This window comes from Pseudorca crassidens, chromosome 2, assembly GCF_039906515.1.
Source record: "Pseudorca crassidens isolate mPseCra1 chromosome 2, mPseCra1.hap1, whole genome shotgun sequence".
In the NCBI taxonomy this organism is placed as follows: Eukaryota; Metazoa; Chordata; class Mammalia; order Artiodactyla; family Delphinidae; genus Pseudorca; species Pseudorca crassidens.
In genome coordinates, this window is record NC_090297.1 from 156121807 (window position 1) to 156141445 (window position 19639).

The 19639-nt window shown below is 38.1% G+C and overlaps 1 protein-coding gene across 1 annotated transcript in view; it reads right to left on the reverse strand.

Moving 5' to 3' along the window:
- The window catches only part of OPN3 (opsin 3), a 58018-nt gene that overhangs the window by 579 nt on the left and 37800 nt on the right, over window positions 1–19639 (reverse strand). The window contains 2 exon segments of the mRNA XM_067711175.1: window positions 645–899; window positions 15634–15953. Coding sequence (XP_067567276.1) covers window positions 645–899; window positions 15634–15953 — 575 coding nt within the window.

The following is a 19639-nucleotide window of genomic DNA, read 5'->3' on the forward strand; positions in this document are numbered from 1 at the left end:
CCCTATGAGGTGAGGCAATTTGTGCTACAATCTGGGGATATTATGGGCAGCAGAGACAGACAAGATCCTTCCTGGTAGAGTTTACAGCTTAGTGTACTCACTAATATTCCTTTAATTAGGTTAAGATTTTTTTTTTTTTTGGATCAAGATTACAAATCAGTTGGTGAAAATATACAACAGCAAACCAGGTTCAAATCCAGACACCAACACGTCCTGAAGCAAACAACTTCTTTTACTTCTCTGAACCTGTCTCATAATCCATAAATAAGATACTATTAGTGCCTATTTCATGGAGTTTTGTAAAGATAATTGATACAATCTGCATAGTGCAGTAAGAATTTTAAATAAATTATTAACTTTGATTGTAGTTATTATTACTAAACATAAAATGTTTTCTGATGTATTAAATACTGATTTTAATACAATTTTACCTAACAAGTGCAAACCTCCATTGGTAGGTCTTAGAATTGTTATTATTTCTCTGGGAATATTCTACATTTCTTCTTAAACCCTCTACTTTCCTATAAAATGCTTGATTTAGGTTTTTATCCTTGAAGCTGCTATGAATAATCTCTGTAAAAGTATTATATTTTCCAACAACCGCACCAACATGGTGAAAATGATCAGTTAATTACAAAGCTTACCTTTCTGATCATGAAGATATAGATAACTGGATTATACACAGTGCTTGATTTAGCAAAGAGATATCAAACAGTAGATATTATTGTAGGAGTGAACAGGTGTCCATAACCATTAAACACCAAGAAACAAATCACAATATAAGGCATCCAAAAGATCAGAAAGGCAAATATCATGAAAAAGCACATTTTGGCCAGTTTCTTTTCATATCTTAAAATCTTGAACATTTGAATTGTCTGAAGATCTTCAACAAAACGGAGCTGCAGAAAGAAGAAGGAAAATAAAGGGGTGAAAATGGAAAAATCATTTTTGTTTGTTGTTTTCATAACAAATATGCAGGCACCATTCTTGGCCCCACCTTAATGGAAAGAGAACTGAATAGGACCTTGGGAGGCTGGCATCTGATCCAGGACCTGCAGCTGGGCCCAGCCCTTAAACTCTCTGGGCCTCAGTCTCCTCACCTTAATATAATATATTGAACTAAATAGCCTCTTAGATCCTTCAACGGTTTTTAATGTTTTCTAATTGGCTTAAAGAAGAAGAAAATGAACTCTTTTGCCTAGATCTTCAAGTCGCTAAAAGACAGCCTGAAAGAGCCATGATAGGGACTTCCCTGGTGGTCCAGTGGTTAAGAATCCACCTTCTAATGCAGGGGACGTGAGTTCCATCCCTGATTGGGGAACTCAGATCCTTCATGCCACCGGGCAACTAAGCCCTCACACTGCAACTGCTGAGTCTGTGTGCTGTAGAGCTCAAGCACCACAACTAGAGAGAGGCTGCATACCACAATGAAATATTCTGCATGCTGCAATGAAGATCCCGTGTGCCACAACTAAGACCCAACAAGGCCAAATAAATAAATATATAAAAAGAGTCATGATAAATTGGAAAAAAATTCTCCATAATCCTAGAATCTCTTTTATCCAGAGCATAATCCTCAAATTCTCAAACCAGGCAGCAAATGTGATGTCAGTAGTTCTACATGTTAAAGCCTACAGCTGGTCTTGATGAAAACTTAATTCCTAAATAAATTCTTCCTGGAAACTACTGTGACTTCCACTTTACAGCTAATGACTATAAAGTGGAGTTTTGATGAGCAATTTGCTTGGGTTTCTTTCATCAGTGGCTCAGCTGCAGAGGATAGAGCTCAGTAAAGCCCAGATAGCCCACTTCTCTAAACTTTTTACTCCTAGTTTTACTCCTAGTTTGTCCCCACTAACAGTATTTAGGCATAATGGCCTATAGTCTGAAAGTTCTTTGACTTTCTCAGATAAAAAAACTCTTTAGAAGTATAACAGGGAATAAGAAATCTGACTTCATATTAGACCTGTTTCTTTTACTTTAACCTTTGTATTCTACTGCTTTTGCTACAAGTTAATCACTAAAGGGATGCTGCCAATAGCTGAAAATATACATAATGGTCCATATCCAGAACCCTGCTCCCATGCCTGAATGTTAAACCAAAATACCTTTGTTCTGCTCACAACATCCTGATGCAGCCCACTTGTCAAATGGCTGCAGGAAAGAAGAAATTAACACATCCTTTCCCAGAGTCTGGCTGAAATCAGGAAATAATTGCAACAACTTATGGCCTTTTAACTTTACCTCCTCACCACCCGCCTCTTTGTTCTATAAAATAAACTAGCATCCAGACCCCAGAAACAAGATGGTTCTCTAAGACATTAGTCTGCCATCTTCTCAGACTCCTGGCTTTCCAGATAAAACCATCAATTCCTTGCCCCAAAGCCTTGTCTCCCAATTTATTGGCCTGTCATGTGGCTGGCAGAACAATCTTGGACTTGGTAACAGAAGTTCCTCCTATTATTGTGATAAACGTGTTATTAAGAAGGGGAGAATATTCCTGTGCATCAAAAGTATATTCATTCCCACGTGCCGTGGGTCGGCTGGGCTCATTAGCCATGGCCGCTGAGCCTGCGCGTCTGGAGCCTGTGCTCCGCAACGGGAGAGGCCGCAACAGTGAGAGGCCCGTGTACCGCAAAAAAAAAAAAAAAAAAAAAAAAAAGTGTATTTGTAAATAAAATGGATATTTCTGACATCTTAAGAAGCTAATTTTGCTACAAAAATACAAATGCTTTTAACCTGGGAAATTTATTGCATTTCGACAAACTGTAAGTGTTCCTTTTGTTTCTAGCATTATCATAAAAGTTAAGGAAACATTTTCCGAAGAAATCTGTTAAAACATGTGCTTATAGTATTTAAAAATATATTTGAATTGATATATCTAAATCATTGATGTCATCTAAACTTTATTTAAGAAACTATATTCTTATTAAATTATGTATTCCTATTGACAGAGAATAGAAGAAAACATAGATAATTAAAATGGTTGATTTTTTTTCTAGAGTAGAGGAAATGTGTGTATGGTAGTGAGTATTAAATTTCTGGTACTATTATTATCTGTGTGTGTATTCTATTTTAAAAGAAACTATTTTATTTAAAGTGATAGGATATTATTCTATTTTCAAAACAGGATTTTGGTGGGGGGAGGATTTTTCCCTAGAGATTTTAAGAAGGTTGTGGAGTTCTAGTAAAAACTTTAGATGTGGAATTAAAAGATCTGGGTTCATATTCCAGATTCACCACTTTTGCTCCCTGTGTGATGTTGAGCAATTCAATGACCTTCTCTGAGAGTAATGATTAAAGGAGGTTAAAATGTGTAACTTATTAAACAGAAGTTGAGTCCCAGTTCCACACATACGACTTTGTGGGATTGTTTTTGAGATTATGTATTTATATTTGAAACAACCATACTTATTCATATGCATATGTACTTTTATGATAATACAGGATATTAGGAATCACGATTTATGACTCCTTGGAGTTTCAATTAACTAGTAATATACCACTTGTCAATGATCTGTGCCCCAAGTCCCCACTATCTAGGGCCCAACAATTTTATCTGTACCACTTTCTGGGCAATGTCAGTCCCCATAATTTCTCACCACTTATCAAAGCAGAGAACTCATTTATCATTCTGGAATTACATGCATACTGGAGAAATTAATTGAAGAAAATGTTGGTTTATGCTTCCCCAGTTCCTCTGGTATAAGGAAAAGATCTGACTAAAGTTTCAGATTATTTGGGTTTGTATATGTGACGTTTCCATGATTATTTTTCATTTATCTCTTTTTGGCTTCTTTGTTTCATCATTCTCAATTCCTTTACTCTGCTTATTTTCCAAATAAAGAGCTCTACTTTATGTCTTGCCCCCTTTATCCAATCATTTGAGGATATTTTTCAAAATTGTTATGGATAAAGCAAAAGTATTGATACATACACAAATTTGTCCTAAAGGAGGAACGACTTAAGACAAATCCCCCAGAATTACCTCTAATGGTGTTCTTTGCCTATATAAATGGCAACGCCTAGTGCTTGGTGATTCAGACACCTGTAGGTTTTTCAAAGACTTTACTGTGAGTCCTTCTCAAGGGAGTAGCTATGTCTCTATTGCTATTACAAATAACCTCTCTGGATAAGGAAATAGAAGCAATTCCTTGCACCAAGCTCTGTGTTGAGTTTATAGCACAGTCAGTAGTCAAATCTCTTTGTACTTTCACCACTCCCCTTTCCTAAACCCTCTGTAAATTTTTTCCAAAAATAGTCACTGGTCCCTATTGCATGTAGGTACTGTTCCAGCTATAGGTGAAAAAATAAATAAGAGTGGGTCTCTTCTCTTGAGGAATTCACTATTTGGTGAGGGTGACAGGCACATAAATATACCATTTCCATAGGTGATAACATGCCATGAGGGAGGTGATTGGAGAGGGCTATGGGAATACGCAGTAGGGGTAACAAATTCAGAGGTAGATAAGAGCAAACAGATCCTGATCTCAGCCTTCCGAGGTGAGGAGGAGTTTAGACAAGGAGGAGAGACAGAATGTTCCAGGGTTAAGGCAAAGAGGTAAAAGAACATGTCAATTTCTGGGGACAAGAAATACTGTAGTTGACTGAAGCTTGAGGTGGCAAGAGGGAGGGAATGTAAAAAAATGAGACTGGACAGGCAGATGAGAGATGGCCATACAGGACCTCTTAGTCAGCTCAGGGGCCTTACTTTTAATCATGAAGGCAATGGAACCCTTAAAGGATTTTAGGCTGGGTAGTGACATAAGAAAATTTTCATTTGAGGACAATTAATCTGGTGGCAGTATGAAGAGAATGGATTAGAGGAAGGCAAGAATAAAGAAAGGAAAACTAAGATCCCTTGAGTCTGGCAGGCAAAAAAATTGAGAGGACAAAATAGATATATGGAAATATATTTGAGGTTCGATAGATAAAAATTGATAATTGTTTGGGTGTGAGGGAGACATGGATGAAGAATAGTCAAAGATTACCCCTTAGTTTCTGGCTTAGGTAGATAGGAGTGATGACCATTCACTAAGAAAGGGAATGGAGGAGTAGAGACTTGGGGGGAAAGATGACCAATTCATCTTCACACATGTTGAATTTGACAAGTCTGTGGACTATCCACATGGAGGTATTCAATAGGCAATTGACTATGAGGATCTGATAGAGGTCATAAGAACAACCTGGATCAGAAGTAGAATTTCAAAGTCACCATGCTATTGTTAGAAGGAAAATACTGCCAATATATGAGATTGCCCATGTCTATTGCGTAGTATTGAGACAGGCTGGGACCTGGGACCCGGGACCCTTTGCTGCAGTGCTTGCACCTGGACACACGTCTCCTCAAGCAACAAAATACAAAGGAACTATAAGGGACTAAAATTAACTGCATGCATGTGCAGTTGGGGCAAATTATGGACAATGAGATACAAAGAGACCAAAAACCCAACTGCTACTTCTGAAGAGCCGGGAGCAAAAGCAGGGTGTCAAGAGCAAAAGCATGCCCCCTGCACACAACACCACCAAAGGGGTGGGCAAACCACCTAAGCCACCCCTTTAGCCCATCTCTGGGCCCACTCCTACCCTCACCCCATATAAAGAACCAGCTGGCCCCGCCTCAGGAAGCGAACAAGGGAACTTGTTACTTGTTTTTCTCCTCTCTGCTGTAGCAGGGACCCCAATAAAGCCTTGCCTGAATTTCTTATCTGTCCTCTCATCAATTTCTATTGATTAAGGAAGGCCAAGAACCCTGGTCAGTGACAGAATGAGATGAGAGCTAAGCATAGAATGCTGGGGAGGCCCAAGGAAAAGAAGCCTTTGAAGGAGACATGAGACGATGGGGCCCAGAGAGTCAGCAACAAAGATAAAAGAGAATGGGGTCCTAGAAACACTGAGAGCAGAAACTCACAATTAAGTAGGAGCTGTCAACAATGCCACAAGTCTCAATGCCACAGATGCCAGAAAAAAAAGAGATTGAAATGTGTCCAATGGCTCTAACATTTGGGAGACCATCAATGACCTTAATAAGGCTGTTTCTGTGAGAGTGTGGTAGAAGAAGGAATCACCAATTTGCAATGGGTTGAGGAATAAATATGTGAATTTACTAAACTACAGACTCTGAGGCAGTGGCTATATCTTATTCACTGTGTATCCTTAGAGATTAGTAATTGCCTTTGCTTGGACTTCCATAACAAAATACTGAGTGGCTTAAACAATAGAAATTTATTTCTCACAGACTTGGAGACTGGGACGTCTAAGATCAAGGTACCAGTAAGGTAGGTTTCATTGTGAGGCCTCTTTTCTTGGCTTGTAGATAGCCAAATTCTCTCTATGTTCTCCTATCAGTGGAGAGAGAGAGTGAGAGCTCTGCTCTCTCTTTCTTTTCTTATAAGGGTACTAATCCCATCATGAGGGCCCTACCCTCGTGATCCCATTCTCATATATCCCTAATTACCTACCAAAGGCCCCATCTCCTATACCATCACATTGAATGCTGGGGAGACAACAAATATTCAGCCCATAACAGTAAATAATTGGTACATTTTAGATGCTCAATAAATATTGGTCAAATGAATGCTTATTGAGTGATGATGTAGCACCAAAAGCCACCAATGGTTCTTTGAGTTAGCAGTGATGTGGAGAGAAATAAACTGATAACTAGAGGGAGTTGAGAGTATATTTTGCTTTTGAATTAAATTATCATGGTTGTATGCTACAGATAAAGAGCCAGTACTGAGGGAGAGATTGAATATATGAGTAAAAGAGAAAATTATTACTTGAGAGAGGTCCCTGAGGCAGAGATTGGGGTGAGGAAGAAAACAAGAATCTAGGATCAGTTTGGTCCTGAGAGACCTCTCCCATTCCCTTGCAACTGAAGAGAGGGATATAAGAATGAGTGGGGGCATTTGGCACCACTGGGACTCCTGTGATCCAAGCAGTCATACCACCTCTGTGCCTGGTCCTCACAGGGATAGACCCAAGGGCTCCAAGGCAGCCTCAGGACCAGACTCCTGTTGGTGGACCACACACAGAGGTGGGGATAAAACCAAAGCTGGATGGGGTGACTAAGGAAGAAGATCAAAAATCTTTCCATCAGCTGTGCAAGCTGCAAATTAAATACCCGTGATCATCTAGGTAGACCCTGCATCTATGGAATATCTGAGTAGACAGTGAGTGTTCCCACAAGTGAAAACGGTCTAGCTCTCGCAGCTGTGGACTTTTGGGGTAAGCACATGCAAGAATTGGACCAGATCAGAGCCTGAGTAGTCCCCACAGGGCCCACAGCACATCCAGAGACCAGCCCAGAGGCACAGGAGAGCCTCTTCGGGAGGTGGAGGTGGGTTGTGGCTCATGGCATGTGCAAGGACACAGCGGAGACCCCAGGGAAACATAATTATTACTATTAATTTTATTATGTTTCAATTTGTTCTGTTGTTGGTTCCAGCTTTTTTTTTTTTGGTTTTTCTTTGTTTGTTTATTTGGTGGTGGAGTTTTTGTTGTTTTTCTTTTTTTAATTTAGTCTCTTGGGATCTCCATGTTTCATAACATATTTTTAAAATTTTCTTTATACATCCTATTTTTACTTTGCTTTTCTGTGGTTCTGTGTTCTTTTCCCTTATTTTTTCTTTTTTCTTCAGTATATATATGTATATATATATTTTAAATATTTCCATTTCTTCTTTGCTTTTCTGTTGTCCTGTGATTTTTCCCTTTTTATTTCATTTTATTATTTTTTTAAAAATAATTTTTATTGGTTTGTTCTGTTTCCTTGCTTCATTCTTCAGTTGGCACACTGCTTTGGTTTTGTTTTTAGGTTATGTGTTTCTGTTAGCTTTAATCCTAATTGTTTGATTTCATTTTTGAGCTCTTCTATTTGTCTGGTTGTTCTCTTGCTTTCTGTTTTATTTGGCTCTGTGTTTGTTTCTTTTACATGTGTGCGTTTCCTTGTCTCTGTTTTTGTTTATTTGATTTTGTTTTTACCATTTCTCGGGGGTTTTGTTTGTCTTTTTTTTTTCTTTAATTTTGCATTTTATTTTTTTTTTTATATTTCTGTTTCTACATTGCCTTTCTGTTGTTCTGTCTTCTTTCCCCTTTTTCTTTTCTTTTTATTTTTTAATCATTTTTGTTGGTTTGTTTTGTTTCTTTGCTTCATTCTTCACTTGGCACTCTGCTTTGCTTTTGTGTTTTGGTTTTGTGTTTTTGTCAGCTTTCTTCTTAACCGCTCCATTTTGTGCTTGGGTTCTTTTGTTTGTCTGCTTGTTCTCTTGCTTTTTGTTTTGTTTGGTTCTGTTTTTGTTTCTTTTGTGTGTGTGCGTGTTTCCTTGTTTCTGTTTCTGTTTGTTTTATTTTACTTTTCACCATTTGTCTGGGGTTTTGTTAGTCTTTTAAATTACCTTTATTGTCAGGACGAGTGACTTGTGGGGTCTTGGCCCCTTGACCAGATGTCGGGCCTGAGGCTCTAGGGTGGGAGCACCGAGTCCAGGATGCTGGACCACTAGAGAATTCCCTGTCCCAGGGAAGATTAATTACCAAGAGCTCTCACAGAGACCTCTATCTGAATCCAAGACTCAGCTCCAACCAACTGCCAGCAGCTTCCAGCAATGGACGTCTCACACCAAACAACAAACAAGACAGGAACACAAGGCCACCCATCGTCACACAGACTACCTAAAGTCATACTAAGCTCATAGACACACCAAAAACACATCACCTGACATGGCCCTGCTCATCAGAGGAAAAAGACTCAACTCCACCCATCAGAACATAGGCACCAATCCCTCCCATCAGGAAGCCTACACAAGACAATGGACCAACCCACTACCGAGGGCAGAGAACTGAAGCAAGAGGAACTACTTACAACCCTGCAGTCTGGGGAAAGGAGACCTTAAATACTGTAAATTAAACAAAATGAGAAGACAGAGAAATTTCTTACAGGTAAAGGAGCACGATAAAAACCCACAAGACCAAATGAATGAAGAGGAAATAGGCAAACTACCTGAAAAAGAATTCAGAGTGATGATAGTAAAGATGATCCAAAATCTCAGAAATAGAATAGAGAAAATACAAGAAACGTTTAAAAAGGAACTAGAAGAACTAAAGAGCAAACAAACAGTAATGAACAACACAATAACTATAATTTAAAATACTCTAGAACGAATCAATGGCAGAATAACTGAGGCAGAAGAACAGATAAGTGAGATGGAAGATAAAATGGTGGAAATAACTGCCACAGAGCAGAATAAAGAAAAAAGAATGAAAAGAATGGAGGACAGTCTCAGAGACCTCTAGGACAGCATTAAGTGTGCCAACATTATAGGTGTCCCAGAAGAAGAAGAAAAAAGGAAAGGGTCTGAGAAAATATTCGAAGAGATTAGAGTTGAAAACTTCCCCAACATGGGAAAGGAAATAGTTAATCAAGTCCAGGAAGCACAGAGAGTCCCATACAGGATAAATCCAAGGAGAAACATGCTGAGACACATATTAATCAAACTAACAAAAATTAAACACAAGAAAAAATATTAAAAGCAGCAAGGGAAAAGCAACAAATAACATAGAAAGGTATCCCCATAAGGTTAACAGCTGATCTTTCAGAAGAAATTCAACAGGCCAGAAGGGAGTGGCAAGATATATTTAAAGTGGTGAAAGGGAAAAACCTACAACCAAGATTACTTTACCCAGCAAGAATCTCATTCAGATTACTCAGCCATAGAAAGGAATGAAATTGGGTCATTTGTAGAGACGTGGATGGATCTAGAGATTGTAATACAGAGTGATGTAAGTCAGAAAGAGAAAAACAAATATTGTATATTAATGCATATATGTGGAACCTAGAAAATGTTACAGATGAACCAGTGTGCAGGGCAGAAATAGACACAGATGTAGAGAACAAATGTATAGACACCAAGCGGGGAAAGTGGTGGGGGTGGGGGGGTGGTAGGATGAACTGGGAGATAGGGATTGACATATATACACTAATATGTATAAAATAGATAACAAATAAGAACCTGATGTATAATAAGTAAATAAAATAAAATTCAAAATAAAATGGATCTCAGATTCTACAGAGAAATCAAAAGCTTTAAGGAAAAGCAAAAGTTCAGAGAATTCAGCACCACCAAACCAGCTGTACAACAAATGCTAAAGGAACTTCTCTAGGCAGGAAACACAAGAGAACGAAAAGACTTACAAAAACAAACCCCAAACAATTAAGAAAATGGTAATCAGAACATACATATCAATAATTACCTTAAATGTAAATGGATTAAATGCCCCAACCAAAAGACACAGACTGGCTGAATGGATACAAAAACAGGACTTGTATATAGGCTGTCTACAAGAAACCCACTTCAGACCTAGGGACACATACAGTCTGAAAGTGAGGGATGGAAAAAGACATTCCATGCAAATGCAAATCAAAAGAAAGCTGAAGGGCTTCCCTGGTGGCGCAGTGGTTGAGAGTCTGCCTGCTGATGCAGGCGACATGGGTTTGTGCCCCGGCCTGGGAAGATCCCACATGCTGTGGAATGGCTGGGCCCATGAACCATGGCCGCTGGGCCTGCATGTCCGGAGCCTGTGCTTTGCAACGGGAGAGGCCACAATAGTGAGAGGCCCACATACAGCCAAAAAAAAAAAAAAAAAAAAGAAAGCTGAAGTATCAAGACTTGTATCAGACAAAATAGACTTTAAAATAAAGATTATTACAAGAGACAAGGAAAGACACTATATAATGATCAAAGGATCAATCAATGAAGAAGATATAACAATTGTAAATATCTATGCATCCAACATAGGAGCACCTCAATACATAAGGCAAATGCTAACAGCCATAAAAGGAAAAATCAACAGTAACACAATAATACTAGGCAGCTTTAACATCCCACCTATACCAATGGACATATCATCCAAACACAAAATAAATAAGGAAACACAAGCTTTAAATGACACGGTAGACCAGATGGACTTAATTGATTTTTATAGGACATTCCATCTAAAAATAACAGAATACAATTCTACTCAAGTGCACATGGAACATTCTCCAGGAGACATCATATCTTGGGTCAAAAATGAAGCCTCAGTAAATTTAAGAAAATTGAAATCATATCAAGCATCTTTTCCAACCGCAGTACTGTGAGACTAGATATCTATTACAGGAAAAAAAAAACCTGTAAAAAATACAAGCACATGGAGGTTAAACAATATGCTACTAAATAACCAAGAGATGACTGAGGGAATCAAAATATACCTAGAAACAAATGACAATGAAAACATGATGACCCAAACCCTATAGGATGCAGCAAAAGCAGTTCTAAGAGGGAAGTTTATAGCAATACAATGCTACCTCAAGAAACAAGAAAAATCTCAAACAAAAAACCTTACCTTACACCTAAAGGAATTAGAGAAAGAAGAACAAAACAAAACAAAAAACCAAAATTAGCAAAAGGAAAGAAATCATAAAGATCAGATCAAAATTAAATGAAAAAGAAATGAAGGAAACAATAGTAAATCTGGTTCTTTGAGAAGATAAACAAAATTGATAAACCATTAGCCAGACTCAACACGAAAAAAAGGGAGAAGACTCAAATCAACAGAATTAGAAGTGAAAAAGGAAAAGTAATGACTGACACCACAGAAATACAAAGGATCATGAGAGACTACTACAACTAACTATATGCCAAAAAAATGGACAACCTGGAAGAAATGGATAAATTCTTAGAAATGTACAACCTCCCAAGACTGAACCAGGAAGAAATAGAAAATATGTGTATAACAATCACAAGTACTGAAATTGAAACTGTAATTAAAAATTTTCCATCAAACAAAAGCCCAGGACCAGATGGCTTCACAGGTGAATTCTATCAAGTATTTAGAGAACAGCTAACACCTATCCTTCTCAAACTCTTCCAAAATATAGCAGAGAGAGGAACACTCCCAAATTCATTTTATGAGGCCACCTTCACTCTGATACCAAAACCAGACAAAGATGTCACAAAGAAAGAAAATTACAGGCTAATAACACTGATGAACATAGTTGCAAAAATCCTCAATAAAATACTAGCAAACAAAATCCAACAGCACATTAAAGGGATCATGCACCATGATCAAATGGGGTTTATCCCAGGAATGCAAGCATTCTTCAATATATGCAAAGCAATCAATGTGATACACTATATTAACAAACTGAAGGATAAAAAACTTATGATAATCTCAATAGATGCAGAAAAAGGTTTTGACAAAATTCACCACCGATTTATGATAAAAACTTTCCAGAAAGTGGGCATAGAGGGAACCTACCTCAATATAATAAAAGCTATATATGACAAACCCACAGCCAACATCAGTCTCAGTGGTGAAAAACTGAAAAGTTTTCCTCTAAGGTCAGGAATAAGACAAGGGTGCCCACTCTCACCACTGTTACTCAACAGAGTTTTCAAAGTTTTAGCCATGGCAATCAGAGAAGAAAAAGAAATAAGAGGAATACAAATTGGAAAAGAAGTAAAACTGTCACTGTTTGCAGATGACATGATACTATAAATAGAGAATCCTAAAGATGCCACCAGAAAACTGCTAGAGCTAATCAATGAATTTGGTAAAGTTGCAGCATACAAAATTAATGCACACACATCTCTTTCATTCCTATACACTAATAATGAAAGACCAGAAAGACAAATTAAACACTCCCATTTACCACTGCAACAAAAAGAATAAAATACCTAGGAATAAACCTACCTAAGGAGGTAAAAGACCTGTACTCAGAAAACTATAAGAAACAGATGAAAGAAACCAAAGATGACACAGATGGAGAGATATACCATATTCTTGGATTGGAAGAATCAATATTGTGCAAATAACTAAACTACCCAAAGCAATCTACAGATTCAATGCAATCTCTATCAAATTACCAATGGCATTTTTTACAGAACTAGAACAAAAATCTTAAAATTTGCATGGAGACACAAAAGACCCCAAATAGCCAAAGCAATATTGAGGGGAAAAAAAAATGGAGCTGGAGGAATCAGAGTCCCTGACTTCAGACTATATGACAAAGCTACAGCAATCAAGACAATATGGTACTGACACAAAAACAGAAATATATAGATCAATGGAACAGGATAGAAAGCCCAGCGATAAATCTATGCATGTATGGTCACCTTATCTTTGACAAAGGAGGCAAGAATATACAATGGAGAAAAGACAGGCTGTTCAACACGTGGGGCTGGGAAAACTGGACAGCTACGTGTAAAAGAATGAAATTAGAACACTTCTTAATACCATACAAAAATAAACTCAAAGTGGATTAAAGACCTAAATGTAAGACCAGACACTATAAAACTCTTAGAGGAAAACATAGGCACAATACTCTATGACATGAATCATAGCAAGATCTTTTTGACCTACCTCTTAGAGTAATGGAAATAAAATAAAAAATAAACAAATGAGACCTAATGAAACTTAAAAGCTTTTGCACAGCAAAGGAAACTATAAACGATGAAAAGACAACCCTCAGAATGGGAGAAAATATTTGCAAATTAAGCAACCGACAAGGGATTAATCTCCAAAATCCACAAGCACCTCATTCAGCTCAATATCAAAAAAACAAACAACCCAATCCAAAAACGGGTGGAAAACCTAAATAGACGTTTCTCCAAAGAAGACATACAGATTGCTAACAAACACATGAAAAGATGCTCAACATCACTCATCATTAGAGAAATGCAAATCAAAACCACAATGAGGTAACACCTCACACTGGTCAGAATAGTCATCATCAAAAAATCTACAAACAATAAATGCTGGAGAGGATGTGGAGAAAAGGGAACCCTCCTGTACTGTTGGTGAGGTTGTAAGTTGGTGCAGCCACTATGGAGGACAGTATGGCGGTTCCTTAAAAAACTAAAAATAGAACTACCATATGACTCAGCAATCCCACTACTGGGCATATACCCTGAGAAAACCATAATTCAAAGAGTCATGTACCACAGTGTTTATTGCAGCACTATTTACAATAACCAGGACATGGAAGCAGCCTAAATGTCCATTGACAGATGATTGGATAAAGAAGATGTGGCACAGACAATGGAATATTACTCAGCCATAAAAAGGAACAAAATTGAGTTTTTTGTAATGCGGTGGATGGACATAGAGTCTGTCATACAGAGTGAAGTAAGTCAGAAAGAGAAAAACAAACACTGTATGCTAATGCACATACATGGAATCTAAAAAATTGGTACTGATGAACCTAGTGGCAGGGCAGGAATAAAGATGCAGATATAGAGAATGGACTTGAGGACACAGCAGGGAAGGGGAAGCTGGGACGAAGTGAGAGAGTAGCATGGACATATATACACTACCAAATGTACAATGGATAGCTAGTGGGAAGCTGCTGCATAGCACAAGGAGATCAGCTCAGTGCTTTGTGACCACCTAGAGGGGTGGAATAACGAGAGGGGGAGGGAGGTGCAAGAGGGTGGGGATATGGGGATATATGTATATGTATAGCTGATTCACCTTGTTTGTTGTACAGCGGAAACTAACACAACATTGTAAAGCAATTATACTCCAATAAAGATATTAAAAAAAAAAAAAAGAATGAGTAGGTACCTAGAAGTTTGTATAAAGGGAGGCAGAGAGTTAAGGAATTTCTTGGTAATTGCTTTATTTTGCCAAACAAACAAGAAGCATGACGGTTTGATAAGAATAAGGAGGGGAGGATAGTAGGGCAAGAGAGTAAAATGAGAATTGAGGATTTGTAATAGCAACTGCATAGAGAGTGGACCATCTAGGGATCCAAAGTTTGCTAGACACTGCTAAGAGGACATCTCACTGCTTGCTGAATGTGGGTGCTGGGAATCCAATGTGGTTTTTCTTCAACTTATTGTAGTTTGGCTACAGTCATGCAGAAAACAAAGAGTTGGATTGAACAAGGGATTTGATTTTTTTCAAAATGAATGTGCATAAAAAATGTTGGAACATGAAAGTTAAGGATAATGGGGCATGATTTAAAATAATGCATGTGGCTAAGTGATTTAAAAGAGGTGAAAGCTAGAGGGGGTTGGCAGAGTGAGCAAGAGACTGGAGAATTTGGTGAGAGAAAAGAGTAGGAAGAAGCAGTGAGTAAGGAAAACGTACATGGTTGAAGTTAGAAACTGGAATATGAAGTGTGCCCCAGTCTGTTACTTCAGACGCCTTCTTGCTAGCACCTAACAGGAAACCTGCTGTGGTCAGTTCTTGTCCTTTATGACTCAAAACTGATTTCCAGACAAAATATCTGTACCATTCTCTAGTAGGTTTATGTGACTATTGGATGAATAAAGTTATGGGAAGGGTGGAATTCCCTTTATTAGAGTTCTTAAATTCTAAGAATGCTTGAAGATGTAGGGTTTTTTTTGGTTGTTATTGATTTTGTCTGCCCAGAACGCCTTTCCTTCCTTTTTCTAGTTTAAAGAGTGACGAAGGGAGAGTAAATGCCATTCCTCATTGATCTTTTCAGAGAGTGACTCACAGTGCAAAATTTTATCAAGTGGGACGTCCCCTAGAGCTCTATCAGCTGTGGGGAAGAGCATGATTTTCTTTCACAGAAAATTTTCTACCCTGCACAATTTGGAGGAGAGGCATTCATATTCTTCAACTCACCTTTCGAATGGAATATAAAATATGGCCATAGCAATGAGCAATGACACCCACAGGTACCACCATGCAGTCAAGAAGTAAGAAAAGCACAAAGGGAGAGTCGCTGGTGTCCTTGGATTTCCAATCCACAGCACAGCCTAGTACATGCACATCCAGGATATACCTGTGCCAGCCCAGGAGAGGTGACCCTGACCTCACCAGTGAGTATAGCCAGATGTACGTAATGGCCCTCCAGGCCCAGGAAAAACTGATCACTCTGTTATGGATCATGCCAATATAACGTTCACAGGCCAGTGTAGTTAGGGTGATAATGGAAAAAATACCTGCAAGAAGAGAAAGTGGGACAGCATAGCACGGCACTGTGGGGTTGTGGGAGAAGACAGGCAGAACAGAGCAATACATTCTCTGCTGGCAATACCTTACAGAGTATCTGGAACCAACAAGGTGCTCTAAAAGCCAAAATACCTTAATAGAGATAACGCCTCACAGTCCCCAGGAAACTCAGTTGGAAACATGTTTACTCATAAAGAAAATGTGGAATGGAAAATGGCATGTGAGTTATAGCAGGACAAAAATAAAAGCTCTAAAATCAGCTCTAGCCCAGTGGTACAGCTGTTGTGTTAAATTTTCTGCCAAAGAGAAACTCTGGAGCATTTCAAGAAGAGTCACTAAAAAAAAAGTCTCTTTTGGTTTTGACTTCTCTCAGGCATCTGACTCGGCTATAGAGATAAAGTCAAAGTGGGTTCCACAAATGTGAACTGACCAAAGTGATGGTAAAATTACACAAGAGCTGTCCTAACCTACCTACTAGCAGCGTCAGCCTATGAACTTTCACATGCAAGACTGCTGACAGAGATGGAAGTCTTCTGTGCTCCTGTGTCTTCATCTATACTTTTATTTTGCAACAAATAGGCTTTAACAAGATTATTCATTTATTTCTCTGCCTCTCCCGAGAGAGCAATTTATTCACTCAATAATTTATATATTTCATATATTAATTTGCTTATTCATTAACTGCATGTGTCAATAACGGTGCTAGAAAATTGACGTGAAGTGGTGAGTGAAACAAGGTTTTGTGGAACATATTACAGTCCAGTGGGTAAAAGAGAAGAGATAATAACAAACCAAAAAGCAAAACAAGTAAATTAGTGAAGTGCTATGAAGGAACGAGACGGTGCAGAGATAGAGAATAATGTGAGGTGAGGCAGGAGAGGGCATAAAGGGAAATGTGGACAGGGTGTCAGGAAAAACCTCATTGTGCTCAGAGCTGAAATCGGGAGCCAACATTGTGATGTAAGAACACAGGAGTTTACTGAATTTTCCTTTCTTATTATTTAGTTCAAAGCAATAAGAAATTTAAAAAATATAATATAGTTTTTGACCATAACTGTGTCTTAGCAAGCACAATGGGCTTCAAGTCCTGAATTCAGTTGCTATTATTCAGTACCATGACCAGTTAGTACAGACCTAGAGAGAGCAAGCCTTGCATTCCTCAGGCCCTCCCAACAGCACGGGTATATATAAGTAGCAGGCTTAGTCACACTGACTTAGTCTTGGATGGTGACCCATTTGAACTGACCTAAACTACATCTCTTTGTTGCAAAATATATGTCAGCCTCTTTTTTTTTTACTAGCGAATTTCAATCCTGAGTCCAAATTACTTTCTATATTCTAATTGATTCCCAGATCACACCTCAGGAGGATGAAAATGCACGGATAATCTTACAACAATGTTACATGTACTTTTTAACTGATGTTAAGCCTAATTCTCTATTCCAGGTGACACTATGGGCAGGAAAGGGGAAGGTGACTGTTGCAAACTGGGCATCAGTTATGAGTCAAGCCCCATGGTAATCACTCTATATATACTATTCCTTTGTTTTGGAAAAAGAGGTCCATGGCTCCAGAGGGTAAGAGATGGTGGAGACAATTTTGAGAACCCAGGACTGACTTCAAAACTTGATTTTGTTGTTACACAGCCTATTGTACTACAGGGCAACTTCTATTACCCTACAACTTCTATAGGGCTAGTGTGATGTCCCTGCTCCCCCTATAAAGCTGTGAATTGATCATGTATGTATTAAGTGCCTCTTACTCTGCTGAGTAGGTCTTGTAGGAGAAATCAGAGACATGTGGTCCCTACCTTCAAGGGGACTACAATATGCTTATAAAGCCAAGACTAACTCATATGCAACATTTAAGGGCAATGTAAGATGGGCAATGTAAGATGATACGTAATCATATGTTAAGTTTATTGTGCAACAACAAACCAGAAAAATGAAATCCCACTAGATTGTTCTTTGGGGATGGCTTCATGAAGAGGTAAAAGTTAAGTTGGATCTGAAAAGATGGACTAGGTGTTAAGAAACAAAAAGTATCAGGGAGGGCATTTCTGACTGGAAGGAGAACTTCTACAAAGGCAAAGCAATCCTCTTTGAATTCGTGTAAGAACCTCTAAGACTCCAGACATGTGGAGAGGTAGAAATGTTAGTCATTACCAGGCTTGTACACATCTGACCATGCCTTCTGTCACTGTCTGTGGTCCACAATAGGGGTCTTCAATCTTTTTTCTAGTGTTTTTCCTAATAGAATTTTGAGAAACTATGTATACTCTCACATTTTTAAAGAGATATATTTAAATTCTTTTTACCTTAAGTTTAAAGACTCATGCAATGTAAATATAATTTTAATAGAGAAGAATGTTTTGTATTCTATTACAAGTTAATCACTAAAGGGATATTGCCTATAAGCTTAAACAGTACATAATGACCCATCTCTGGGAACACTGACTTCCAGGTAATGAGCATTAAACTAAAATAACTTTGTTTAGCTCACAGGAAACATCCTGACTAGGCCTACCTGTGAATGACTGCAGGAAGGAAGAAATTAACACATCCCCTCCAGAGGCTGACTGGAACCAGGAAAGGTTTGACTTTACTCCCTCCCCTTTTGGTATAAAAGAAGCCTGAATTCTAACTCAGACAAGATGGTTCTTTGGGACACAAGTTCACCATCTTCTCAGTCTGCTGGCTTTCAAATAAAGTCACTATTTCTTGTCCCAAAAACTCATCTCTCAATTTATTGGTCTGTTGTGCGGTGAGCACTATGAGCTTGGACTCAGTAACATAAACATTGAAAAATATATTACTTTACTCTTTAAATATATCCAATGATTCATAAATGTTAGTAATTCCATAAACATATTTGTATCTATATTTGCATATATATATACTTACATGTCTATACACAAAAACCCACACATGTAGATGATTAATCATTTAAACTCATACTTCCCTTCTGCTTTTCCCTTAAAATTTTTTTATAACAGTTTATTTATTTTAATTTTATCTTTTTATACAGCAGGTTCTTACTAGTTATCTATTTTGTACATGTTAGAGTGTATATGTCAATCCCAATATGCCAATTCACCCCACCACCACCACTCCCCACCCCACTTTCCCCCTTGGTGTCCTTATATTTGTTCTCTACATCTGTGTCTCTATTTCTGCCTTGCAAACAGGTTCATCTGTACTATTTTTCCAGATTTCACATATATGCATTAATATACCATATTAGTTTTTCTCTTTCTGACTTATTTCACTCTGTATGACAGTCTCTAGGCCCATCCACGTCTCTACAAGTGACCCATTTTCAATTATTTTTATGGCTGAGTAATATTCCATTGCAAATATGTACCACATATTCTTTATCCATTAATCTGTCAGTGGGCATTTAGGTTGCTTCCATGACCTGTCTATTGTAAATGGTGCTGCAATGAACATTGGGGTGCATGTGTCTTTTTGAATTATGGTTTTCACTGGGTATATGCACAGCAGTGGGATTATTGGGTCATATGGTAATTCTATTTTTAGTTTTTTAAGGGACGTCCATACTGTTCTCCATAGTGGCTGTATCAATTTACATTCCCACCAACAGTGCAAGAGGGTTCCTTTTTCTCCACACCCTCTCCAGCATTTGTTGTTTGTAGATTTTCTGATGATGCCCATTC